The sequence below is a fragment of the Oreochromis niloticus genome, linkage group LG22, assembly GCF_001858045.2.
Source record: "Oreochromis niloticus isolate F11D_XX linkage group LG22, O_niloticus_UMD_NMBU, whole genome shotgun sequence".
NCBI classification, from domain to species: domain Eukaryota; kingdom Metazoa; phylum Chordata; class Actinopteri; order Cichliformes; family Cichlidae; genus Oreochromis; species Oreochromis niloticus.
In genome coordinates, this window is record NC_031985.2 from 13,300,728 (window position 1) to 13,314,093 (window position 13,366).

The following is a 13,366-nucleotide window of genomic DNA, read 5'->3' on the forward strand; positions in this document are numbered from 1 at the left end:
GATGTTCTGTTCTCATACTGCAATCTAGTGCCAGTTAGTCCTAGTCCTACACGTGCACCAGAACTGTTTCATGTCATTTTGTCCGTTTGACCATTAGCAGGAAATAATGAGTCGGCTGGCTTGTTTAAACACTAAACAAACAGCCTCCCCATTCAGTATTAATTAGTGTTGACGCCAGTGCTGTTTATAAGTGGTAAATTGGTAATTACACTATGACGTGAACACGGCATTGAGCGTTGGAAATGACCCCTGCGTCTAACATTAGTGGAGAGTAGACATAACTGATATAGCCGCCACAGAGGATATGCTTGTTCTTGTAAACAGGGTTTTATTATTATGACCACCACACACTAATGTGACCTAATTACCCAGTAATATGCTCCTTGGCCTTGCTTGCCAATAGCTGGATATGCTGGATATACAGTTTGGAAAGCAACTGTTTTGCTCTTCATATTAATAATGTTTTCTTTTTTAAATATGTACTTAAAGCAGGGACTGAGGCAGAAAAGTGCAGCACAGCTTGGACAGATAATGTCTTTGGAGACCATCTATGGGAAGAATGGCAGCAGGGTTTTGGTGCATGTTGGTTCCCAGAGGACCGATAAAAGTCAGTGAACAGCAGCCGAGGCTTTGAAAAGCCACAGGGAGCTCAGAGGCTCTATGGAAGAGTGACACCGGGAGGCAGAGAGCTGGTGATTTGTGTCCTCCGAGGACAGGAGAAAGCTGGAAAGGACTCGGTCGGGCTGCGGCAGCCATCTGCAGCGAATCCTCTCCATCTCGTCTCATCTCATCTGTCTTCTTCCTTTTTTTCTTATTAAAGCACCCCAGGCCTCACCTCCCTCACCTCTTTGCCCTATGAGGGGTCCCCCGTGCCGGTCACTGACCCCAGCTCTGACCACTGCTGTGTAGTTTTCCCCAACTGCCCTCTCACCCTCGCATTGTGAAGAGATAATAAATGGCATTTAAATAATCATTTTCTAGTATCATCGACAGGGTGACATAGTGCCGCGCCAAGTAAGCTGCTTTCACCGAAAACTAATTTCTCAGTCATAGTTAGATGGAGAACAGCTGTTACATGACAAAAGCTAAATATATGCATTTAAAAGGAAAACCCATGTGTTTGTTAAGAAGCACTTAAGCATTTCTAGCTTTGGTAAAAAGTAAGAAGTTGGATTAAACACACAAAAAAGTATCTGTTAATGAGCGAGCCATAACGGTGCCACTCTCATTTAGCCACCTGTTAGCAAACGTCTCCTCTGGGACATTTAAAAGCTTTAAAGTAAAAAAATGTAACTCAATGTTGGGTTTTATTTTCACGGCAGACATTTGGACTCACTGTAAAAGGAGTAGCACAGGAAAGACCTCAGTCACAAAGGCTCAGAGTCTGGTCTGCAACTCCTTGGTTACCACCCGTTGCTATGGAGAAATGTGTGTTCTACCAACAGGTTGGGGAGTGGTTTCTGGCAGTTGCTAGGTGAAATTAGTCACAAGGTACGGTGCTGTGCCAGAGACCTCTCCAGTCGCTACCAGATTGCCTGTAGTTTGCATGGGAGATGCCAGCTTGTCTAATCAGTCACACAGTGAGGAGATCAACGTAAAGGCCATTACAGTGTTTGACATAAACTAGTGTTATTTCACTATTTTCATATCATTGTATGTTGAGTACCAGTGCGTGTTTTGAGCTATGGGTGTATTGTTGCCAAATGCTGTGGTCTGACTGGTTGGATCTATTTATTCAGATCTGAAAAACTGGAAAAGTCAACCTTGGTTCGAAAAAATAACTAAATAAACTCATCCAAGGTCAGTGTGGAGGGCTGCATTAAGGATTGGTGAGTGTGAAAAATGTTTTATTGCACAAAATAATCACATGGACATTATGCTTCCAGTGTGTAAAGACCTTAAAAGCTGTATTTCTTAAGGATTCAGGGAGTTTTATTATCATTCCAATATGTGCAATCACAGAACATGGCATGACATTTGTACTCAGGCCTTAAATAAAAGTCAACAAGGTTAAAAATATAATAGAAATTTATGCAAAAATGAGGACTAAGAAGCATCTTAACCATGTGAATTAACTATAAATAATAAAATGACAGAGTCACAGTTTACAAGTTTCAAAGAAAGTGCAGTGACTAGTGTGAAGACTCAAGTGGTTTCTCATGCCTGTCATCTTTAGCTTGGAGCAGCAGACTGCAGAGCACCACCCGAGGTCAGCAGTCTTACAGCCTCAGGGAAGAAGGGCTTCCTCAGTCTGCGGGTCCTGCTGTTGATGCTCCACAGCCTCCTGCCTGAGGGAAGTGAAACAAACAGTGTGTGTGCTGGGTGAGTAAGGTCTTTCAAGATGCAGAAGAGGCTTTTCCTGCATCTGCTGGAGTTCATGGTGGTGGTGGTGGACTGATCATCAGCAAAGCCTTCTTTTCTGCCATGCCACACAGTGATGCAGGAGCAGAGGAAGCCTTCACCACACATCCGTAGAATATGTTAAGGACTGAGCTCCTAAGTCCAGCGAGCCTCAGGGAACAACACAAGCCTTACCATTTCTGCTCTTAATCACACTGTTTTAAGTTTCACTATCACTTGGTAGTCTTCGCTGCAAACTCCAGACGATGGAAGCATTCTTCGAGCAACTAAAACAATCACAAAGGGGTTTTTGGTGCAGCAACCATCACCAAGAAACAACAATCTGCTCACCAGCTATTGAGGGAATGCGCATTTTCCCCTATTGACCTGTGATTGCCAAAGGTTTGGCAACTAGACTCTAAGCTTGTGTGACTGAGGCCTAGAACAAGCTAACGATGGCTAAGTTAGCGTGTTTAAATGTTATAAAGCAAAACAGTCAGAAATTTTAGCTCAATTTATTACTGAGTCAGCCATTAAAATGCCTTCAATGGCTTCTGCTAGGGTATCTAATTCAATATTACCTTTAACAATAACATTGAGCTGACGATGCCTATGTTTGTCCTTCAGTGCTGTGTTTTTGTGCCAGTTGGAGCTATTGGAGAATATTCTGCTTTCACAGTATTACATATAAAGTTCATGTATGCGGTTCATTTATGTATTTATTATTATTAGGTAATCACAGTGCACCAATTCGAAGGTGTCCTTTTTTTAAAATAATGTAAACGTAACAAGGAATACATTTTGTAGTTTCCGAATCATAATTTTAATTTGATACATGATTAAAAAAATGCAAAGTTGTGGGAAGAGAAGCAGCTAAGATGTAGAGATATCGGTGTGTGTGTGTGTGCATACGTGCGTGTGTGTGTGTGGGTGTGAAGGCAGCCTGAGGCAGACGCTCTGCTGACCACAGCTACTAAATCAGCAACACAAAACCTGCTTTCCTCTCTGCGTTTCTCATTTTAAACTCATGTACGCTTGCAGAACAAAGCCGTCTCAGCTCTGCAGCACCAACTTTGTTCTTTCATGTCGTATACAAATCTTCTCATCGCACTCGGAGGAGAGCAGAGGCAGCTTCACATCACAGCAATTCCACCTGTGGTAACAGAGGAAAGAGTGGCAACTGAGTGCAGAGAAATGCTCAGATGGAGCCCAGCCCTCACTGACAGGAAGCCAAAAGGCCATCTGCAGCACGGCGCCATTGTTTGTCTGTGCATTAAGGTTTTTTTTTATGTCCCACATGAATTTACAGCCAGCCTTAAGTTAGCTGGATTGAATGTGGAGAATATATCATCATGTGCGCTGTGTGGAGGACAAAGGCAGTTTAGTTAAGTGGAAAATGGGAAGCAGCAGGTTTGGATTTCAGCTCAATACTTTATTAAATAATCAATATAGTAAACATCATCATCGTCATCATCATGAAAAAGGAAATAAACAACAAAAAAAAGAAAAAAAATGAAACAGTCACATTTGTTTTTCTTCAAGTTTTCCCAATCAACAGTATTTTCACTTTTAGAGAGACGCACACTTGAGTGGCTTTACAAAAGTCGCTCGAGGTGCTGCTTCATCTCGGTGTGACAGTTATAAAAGATGGCTGAGGAAAGTAACCATGGAAACTCAGGAGCAGCAGCAGCGGTGGAGGAGGAGATGGACTGGACAGTCACATATTTATCTCTGGACTAACATCTGTCCACTCCTGGCACAGGAAAAGACGCAGAAATAAAGTGAAGTTGTGGTGAAATTTTAACGTGTTGTTTTGCATCAGAGAGGACGCAGGCCGAGCCGGAGCTGCCTGCGACGACTGCTGCGCGCACAATGGACGCCTTTGTGTCACCAGCTGGTGCATTGATGAGAAAAGCCTCTAACTCGATCAGTTCTTTACGAATTTAGCAACAAGAAAGGGGCGAGCTCGGGTTTTAAAAAAAACTCCAGCTGACCACATCTAACTTAGCGACGTGACGAACGAAGCCTGGTGTGAGAGCGGGTCACATGACACGCTTTGATCTTTCAGGACTTTAGAAAAATGAGCTTTTCTGTTTCGTTAAATGTCTCTAGTGTTTCTGAACATGAGCAGACCATGGTAATGATGATCGTTACACCTGCAGCCATGAGAGACTTTAATACTGACGACATCGTGTTTCCTGTAACCAATGAGATCCAGTTTTAAATTACCATAGAAATTCATTTAAAACATCACACATATCCAACAAAAGCAGAAGTAAAAAAAAAAGAAAGAAAAATATCTAAACTACCTGGCTGGCATGCATGCTACTACACAGCAACACTATTTGTTTTTGTTCATTTTTTCATTCTTAACAGCTCTTTTTGTTACACATCCTCATATTTACATCATCAGTCTAAGGCGTGCCATTGAAATGACACACCAACCTACAGCAGCACTGAAATAACACAGCTCACAGAGCTGTGGCAGCTTAAAGGATAAGCAGTGATGTACTTTCAAGATTTCTTAGTGTCAACAGATCAAATAATTATTGATACGCAGCAGCTTAAACACAAACACATGCTGCCTAATTTAATGAACATAGGCACTGTAGTTTTTCTAACTCAAACCCTGCAGCTGTAAATTCCCCAACTAATTTCCTCCTGTGTCATTGATGTTAAAAACTAAAGTGCCCACCTTTTTTTTCATAAAAGAAAAGTATACATTCACGTCCCGTCTTCAGTCAGAACCAGCTTGCAGACAAGTCTGAAAGCGTAAAAACTCAGTCTGATGCTTGTTGACAGTAAGAAAAATAAAGAACAACACCAGACTTATCTTTTAAGTCTTTTGTAACATTGCTCACAAACGGCCAAAGCCTCCTGAAATATTCTGTAACTCTCAGTTGCCAAAGTCCCAGACGGAGGTCCCATCTACAGAGCGAGGTCCAAACTGCACTACATGTCATGTTTTATCACGGTTAAATCTCAGGAGATGTCACAGGCGTCCTGTGTCCGCCGTCAGTCAGAAGCAAGAATCCGTTCAGGACTCGTATCGGGGGGTTTTGATGGGATAAACCAGAATTACAGCTCCAGCTAAAAAGTGAGTTAGTTAAGGAACAGCTATACCGTCCAGGTGCCGACTGATTGGACAGATGTGCTGAAAAAAGGGGCGGGGGGGAGGTGATGCCTTTTTGTTTAGGGTCAAATTCTAACGATCAGGCTGATATAATCGTGGTTCTGTGCTGTGTCTGTGCTGCTACAGAGAGTGAAGAATGGGCCACGTGTAAGAAAAAGGCCTTTTTCATTAAAAGAAAAGGGTCACGATGTGCTCCTCTACTCCTCATTTCTCCCTGATGTCAATGAGATGATTTAATTATCATCCAGGTCTGCACGAGCTGCATGGTGGAAGCAGATGTTGCCCTTAACTTTGACCTGCATGCGCACGCAAACACAAACCAAGCCGGTGCCAACAAACTGGCCCATTCTGCCCTTCCTCGTCCTGACAATAGCTGGCGGGTGTGGGGTGTCAAATCTAATGAAACAGGCAGGGAACAACAGCTGAGTGTGTGTGTAGGGAGGGGAGAGGCAGGAGGGGGTGAGTTAAGACACAAGTGTCCTTGTTAGAGACGAAGCCAAGCCGCAGAGAGAGCTGCGCTGACCTACAAGTCCAAAATGGCTGCTGGTCAACGCTGTAGAGAAAGCGATGTTTCACTTCTCGACTCTCCGAGCATGACTCACCGCCGTCGCTCCTCTCAGGCTGGTGTGAGCTCATGCGAGACCCCTCAGGAGAGCAGGGAGGCTCGACTCCAGCAAGCTTGGATGAGCTGGAGTAGGCGGTGGGGCAGCCTTCAGTTTGTCAGAGCTGGGCTTGAAGGCTTCACTCGAGGGGAACTGTTTGCTTATTTCTCCATGTTTTCATCCTGGGTTCCCTCTCGCTGTTTGATTGGGCTGCAGGATTAGAAGTGGATTACCCAAGAAGAATACATGTGCAACAGCCCGTCTGCATGTGTGTAAAGGTCAGATCTGTTGCAGGGATGCTCGTGTATCGTACGACCTTGTGGCCGAGAATATAGCGAAGCATCACAGCAAAGTGATTGCCACGTGGAGGAGGGAGGTGGAGCACCAAAACCTCCAGATGCCCTGCTACAATAAGATTAAGGCATTTCCACTTCACACAATAAGAGATTTTTAGGTTTTAAACAGCTTCTTGGCTCAAATGCATCATAAACCCCCTCAAGAACCCAAAAATAAGGGTCACAGGAAAGATTTTGAAGGATCTTGAGATGATTAAAAGAGGAGGAGAACAAAAGGATATCTTATTTTCCACAAACATTTGCTTTCTTTTTGTAAATGAATTACATTTTTCTTTTAAAAACAAGCTTTACAATTAGACAGCATACGCATCAGTGATGAGTCACAGACACACATTTAATTTTTAAAGGAGCATAAGTCCAAAATAACCTCTTCATTTTTCTCCCCAAAACCCTTTAAATATGTGACTTTATCAACTTTGATTAAAAAATCTAAAAGAATCCCTACATCTAGCGTTTTTCTGAAAATTTGAACATTTGGGCTTTAATCGAGCTTTTATTGTGCTGTCAGCATTACAAGATGTAGCTTTAGTTCAGGGCGGCAATGAAATCAAGCTCAGCCGCAATCTTGGCAGATTAGCTGATTTTGACGCCAGCCTACATCAGCTGATTGCTCAGCCGATACCCTTCTACAGAGCCAACTTGCTGTCTCATATAGGGCAAGTCACTTTGCAACCCACTTCCACCCCAGCTCGTCCTTCCACGCTCTGTCTGACTTAATAAATATCACGTCTGCTGCCGCTGATGCCTGCTCTGTTCTCAGCTGGGTCTTGCAGCTGCTCTCCCTTCCTCTGGCTTCCCCTGCATGCATGTGAAAGGAGAGAGAGCTCCCAGAAAAAAATAAAAAGCCACCAAATATAAATTACTGTAGAACCAAATCTTCTTATGACTACAGTGGTTCAAATGCAGTTGATAAGCTCTTAAAATCTAAAAACGATGAACTTGGAGCTCATCTGTGACCCATCACTGACATGCACAGTAAAACACACGAGGACCAGGGATTAAAGCCACTGAAGCACAAATGCCAATGGCTTCATTCAAGGGAATAGTCGAGCGGAGGGAGGAACATGAGAGAAAGGAACTCCCAGTTCCTGAGAGTCTCTTGATGGCAGATGAGGATGCGCAGGTGAGGGATGAGAAAGTGGGACAAATTCAGAAGCAACAACAACAAACGCCTTTCGTCTGTCATTTCTGCCTGAATGGCCTCTGGAAAGATTTCCTGCCTTCACCTCGGACCCCGAGCTGCACACGTGTGCCACACATTCACGCAGCATGGAGAATAAAGCACACACAGCAAAGTATTTTAATGTGCGCGTGTGTGTGTCTATAGTCCTGCCCAGTCCTGCCTGGGCTGGATTAGCCACTGAAGGTCTGCAGGGCTGCCGACCGGACAAGAAGGGGGGAGAGGTTGACGTAGGGGAGGGGCAGCAGTAATCGGCTAATCTCATTAATACCACGGCTGTGGGTGCCCTGTCAACAAGACGCAGGGAACAAAGGATGGGGTAAACAGCTGATGACCTTGGCTGCCGTCCAGCGCACGATGCCTGCGCACACAGCCATGCATGCGCTTGCACCAAACATGCCCACGGTAAACGCATGTTCGACTTCCTCCTCAGGGTTAAATGAGACGTTAACACACACGGGAGCCGCTGGCAGGTTTGAGTGAGTGACGGGAAAAACAAACAGCAAGTGTTCCCTCAAAAGGCTCCACAAAAACACACTGCCTGTTCGTTTTGTTTTACTGAGCAGACATGGACGTCTCAGCTGTTCCCATCAGTCTGAACCGCGGGCACGTGAGACGGTGGAGGATGTCAAGATGTTGCTTTGTATTATCCATGAAATTTTCATGTGGACTATGTTGTCTGAGCCCTATTTTCTCTTCTGTCACTATTGGAAAAAAAACGTGATTTGCGTAAGGTGATGGCATCTCCTTGCCTTGTGCATACTGATTGATAATGTTAAGGTGAGGCTGTCCAGATGCAGAGGAGCAGCTGGGATGACTGGGACCAGACACGGGAGGGAGCAGGTGGACCAAATGGTTCCCCAAATGGTTAAAGTAAACTCAGAAACAACTGTAAGCCCCACTTAACCAGTTATCTGTGGACGGATGGGACAATGGCAACGAGCACAGATGCAATGATTTAATACTTCTGTATAATTCTTTTAAGATAGGCCTTCATAGAAGAAAAAGGGGTGGAGCAATCTGCACGACAATTATGTGTGTGTGTGTGTGTGTGTGTGTACGAGTGCATGAGTGTACACAAAGGCATGTGGTCAGCGAGGCTGGGTGCTCACCGATCAAGCACCCGGCTATAATCCTGAGGGCCGCAGCCTCCTTCGCTCTTGAGTTCAGCAAATACTTGTGTGAAAAAGTGCGGGTCTGCATTGATGCGCAGCATCTTGGAGCTTGTGGCGTCGATGATGGCGAGGCAGCGGTCCCAGAAGGCCTCCTTGCCCGCCTCTACTAGGAAGGGCTTAAGAGGGTATGAGATCTCATTGCCCATGTAGGAGTAGGACAGGTAGAGGCAGGTGAGCAGGATGGCCTGCAGCTCGTGCTCCGACGCCACTAGATCACCATCCACTACGTCTCGACACAGCATGTAGACGAAGACCACGTTGGCCGGAGTAACGAAGGCCTGGTCCTGCCAGCCCTGCAGCAGCAGCGAGCGGTCTACAGCCCGCAGCCAGAGAACCGGGTCGGCTGGAGACAGATGCTTCAGGCGGTAGCAGCGACAGCACAGGAACTCCCCCAAACAGCGGAGGAGCTCGCTGGTGGAGGCCTGGACGATGACGCGCTTCGGAGATGAGGTCACCGTGCCCTGCGGGACTTTTTTCACAGAGGAAAGCTGCTGGGATTTGCTGTAGCCATATCCATGTCCCTGACCCATCCCCAGTCCGTAGCCGAGCCCCAGACCCAGACCGGCTGGGCCCTCGTAGCTGGACAGGTTGGCACATGACAGCGACTTCTTCACATTCTCACGGTTGAGGTGCAGCACGGGATCCTTCTGGTAGATGTTAATGTTGTTGTTGTTATTCAGAGGATCCCCGAGGGCCACCGGGCCACCAGAGCCCTTCTTCGAGTTGCCCTTCTTCTTTGTAGAGGCCACAAGTCTTTTCCATGTGAGTGCCGGGAGGAAGATGGACTGGCCCCTCTTTAGCCCGCGGTCTTTCTGGCTGTTGAGGGAGCGGCTGCTGAGGCTCGGGTAGTGGCTGAGAGAGCCGGGACGGTTGTCATAGTAGCCTGATTTGCGAGAGCTGGGTGATAACGATAGTACGGTGCCCATGGTGAGTCAGTCAGTGATCCACAGATTATACTGCCTCACTGGTGATGAGGAGGAAGTTTTTCCTTTTCTTTTATTCTAAATATCCAGGAGGTGTGATCTCATGAAGAGGTGAACAGTGCAGGCATGTCAGAGAGTGCTGAATGACAGAGACAAAAAAAGAAAGAGTTTAATCTAATGCAAAGTAGAATGAACGTAAACAAAGCCAACTAATCCCACAAACACATCATCTACTGCCAAGTGACCCGGTGGCTGACTGTGCCCTCTTTAAGCTCATCTTGTGCAGCCAAAAAAGGACTCAACTGTGCATTGAATTTCAGAGGAGATCCCAAAAAGAGCCTCCAACATCCTGTAAATGTTGGGTAAACATCATGAATTTTTGCAGAAATTAAACCATTTTGGGTTTAAAAATTCACTAAGACTAAACATCTTCGGAGAGCTAATTGAAACAGCTGGTGTAACGCTTTTTTAACGTTTAACATATTTAGTCAATGTGGATTAACACCATTTGTTTCAACCCTTAAGGGCAAAAAACTCAGTGGATAAACTGGTCTGTAAGGGGTTAACCACCAGTCTAATTTAATCTCCCTCCAGATTCCTGGATTTTAAACTATTAAAGGGATTCCTCTCTTAATCAGCAAATGCTTGAACCAACATGGTGAATATATAGCACAGTGAGCACAGAATGCACTTCAGGCTGTTTACAGAGCTATATCTGGGTATTCTTTGTTTTAAACCTTCTCTTTAATTTAAAGAGATGAAAAATGTGACAGCAGAACCAGAAATGTACATGACTGTCCTCAGAGCAGCTCACCTGCGTTTACGCGCAGTCCAGGTACGAGATGATTGCCCGCTTGTGTGTTCTTGCCGCAGTCCGCGACGATGCAAAGATGAAGACATAGGCTATAGGAGCGCAACACATGCACTGATTCTGCAGCTGCAGAAAATAACCGGGGACCAGAGCGAGCGGGACTGTGATATGAGTGCAGAATGAGAGGCAGAAAGTCACTCTCGCAGAAGCTTTGACCTACTATTCAAAGATGCCAAGTGTGGTCCGCACCAAGGGGGGGTGCAGGTGTCATCCTCTGCTGCACCTCAAAACAAGGCGACTGTGAAGCTTGACTGCATTCCGATTAATTGTCTGTAATTTGCTTCTCCATGAGCAAAACGCAAACTTTCACAGAGTCGGAGTCCTTTCAATGCATTCCATCTCCTCAGCGGAGCTGTGCGTAAAGTCTCCTCTGTCTGACTTCTCCCGGTCCCGGGGTCGGACTGAAGGCGGTGCTGGAGCGTCCGCACACTGCGAGCTTCGGTCACCTAATGACCAAACGTCGGTCCCGGTGGCCAGACCTCTGAGAGGACTCTCACACATTAGAGACAGAGCAGCCAGTGAGCGCACGGAGCGGCTCGGCACACACCGCCCCCCTCCGACACAGACTCCTCCTAACAGTGCTCGACTGCCGCACACACACACACACACACACACACACACACACACAGTCACATAAATAAACAAACAGTTCGCTAAAACATTAAGCTAAACATAATCAAGATTCATCAGCAGCACAATGCATCCGATTGCTTAAATATGTGTTTTTTTAGCATCTGCGCAAAAATATATGTTTATATCAGAAAACAGGCTATAGTATAAGTAATATAATTTATAATTATTAAAATAAATACAAGTGACGTTAAAATATAACAATTCAAGAAACATAAAATAACCTAATGTGCAATTTACGAAATTATGCAGAAATTAAATAAGTACAATAAATAATATTTTTAAAAACTATACGGGTAAAATAGCTGACAATAGATTTTTAAAAAGCAAAAAAGTACTTAATTAAAAAGATATGGGTATTAAATTTTAGGCCGCCCTAAACTAAAAATATTTAAAACTTTTTGAGTTAACATATTCAACACACGGTCCATTAAGTAGCTCTTCTGGAGGCTTTAATTATATGTCGTGATTTTTATCAGTGATGCTGCGCTTTGACACAAGCCTGAACCTTCTGAGTGTTTCTCGGGTTGAATTTGTGTGTTCAAGACATCTGAAAGTTGTGATGAAACTAAACTGCAGAGAAACAGCAGCACAGTCAGGCAAGTGCTACTTTACTGGTCTATGTGGCAGTGGCAGTGCAGGAGCAGCTGTAGTATTATTTGTTTGCAAAGCAACATTTGCACAAATGTTGTTGCCAACTCTGCGCACAGCAGCACTTCACCTGCTGAATGATGGGATTGTCTAATAAATGCTCTCAGCTACATAAACCGCAAATGGTGCAGAATGCATTCGGGCCAATAAAGGTGTAATGACTTGAATGAAGTTGTATAATAGTCTCCCAGAAGCCTGGAGAGAAGTGTCAAGTACAGGAGGAAGAGGGGGCCTAAAATTATCGGTTGGTGTTGATTTATAGGAACATTAAGGCAAAATCGTTAGATTAAATGTCCTCCTCACAGATACATGAAACTGCACCCGAAGCACATCCCTGAAGCCTTTTCTCCTGTTTACTCTTTTTATTGTATTTTTCTGCCTTGTTTTTGCTGCAGTGCGATTCCTGCTGGTCATGATAATCTTTTTCGTGACATTCCTCAGGTGAATAACCCTTTGGACACAAATCAAATCACAGAGAAAATGAAATATCAGATGATGATGATGAAATGACAGTGAGTAACCTATACCTGCGAGGGTTTACTGTAGGTTACAGTGAGTAAGCCTCCCTCACGTGGAGGCAGGTCTGCTGGTATTATGTAACCGTCTTCATGTGTCCATCCTGTATTGCGGGTCATTTGTCAGCCTGAGCTGTTGATCATAAGAGGATCAGATACATTGTTTGGAAGGAAGGATGATAAAATATCTTCTGTTCTTCTGCTGTTTTGGATCGATATGTAAGGAAATGAAGTCACGCGCAGAATACCTTGTACAGTTTCTATCTTTGTCATGAAGCCACGTGCTGTGAAACCAGCAAGTTTTTTTAGTGCTTGCGAATACTTTAAACTAGAAGAAAGATATAATTTACTAAAGCTTTAGATCAGCTTGAAATCTTTAATAAGTATTGTTTTTAGATTTTGTAAAATCCCACTGAGTCTTATTAAACTACCTAATATTTACAACTGCAGAACTAATGCCTTATTCACTTGTTTTACTGCTTCCTTTTATAACTTTTTATCTTTAAATAAAATAACAGTTCTATAAAAACTTAGCATTCATAATGTATTGACCACTGAATAAAACAAAATATACCTGCAACTTGAAAATATGCTTAATTTTGTCTTTAAAAAGATTTCCTGTTCTAAAGTGCTTCCGTGCATTTGTTTTCCTCGCTCTTAAATTTTCCATGCCAGGGACTCAGTGGCTTTCCCTGGCACTTTGGCATCAACGGAGAGCTCAGGACTTTCTGGGAAAACAGAGGATAAATTTAGACTGTATCTCAAGGATTCCTCAGAGATGAAGGATTGCAGGAAACCAGAGTTTTAAACAAGTAATAATAGGACAAAGAGATAAGGAGGGACTGTGCAGAGGACGGGAAGAAGCAGGCGGAAGATAAACAAGCAGTTGAGGAGTGAAGACAAGACAGAGGTGAAGTCTTTGGAGTTTAGAAACACTGTTAGATGTTACTGTTAGAATGTGACCACATATTTGCAGAGAGGTGACAAATT

The 13,366-nt window shown here is 44.2% G+C and overlaps 1 protein-coding gene across 1 annotated transcript; it reads right to left on the bottom strand.

The window, feature by feature from the left end:
* Positions 1 to 3,751: 3,751 nt before the first annotated feature.
* On the bottom strand, positions 3,752 to 11,147 carry si:dkeyp-92c9.2 (cyclin-dependent kinase 5 activator 1). The gene is made up of 2 exons (XM_005452782.4): positions 10,524 to 11,147; positions 3,752 to 9,848 (listed from the first exon to the last, which is right to left on the bottom strand). Exon 2 carries the CDS (start codon positions 9,710 to 9,712, stop codon positions 8,720 to 8,722), a length of 993 nt encoding a protein of 330 aa, XP_005452839.1. The 5' UTR covers positions 9,713 to 9,848; positions 10,524 to 11,147; the 3' UTR covers positions 3,752 to 8,719.
* Between the last annotated feature and the right edge of the window lie 2,219 nt (positions 11,148 to 13,366).

Bases quoted from the DNA above. Each gene is read 5' to 3' on its own strand.
- si:dkeyp-92c9.2 (XM_005452782.4), bottom strand. From the start codon at position 9,712: ATGGGCACCGTACTATCGTTATCACCCAGCTCTCGCAAATCAGGCTAC.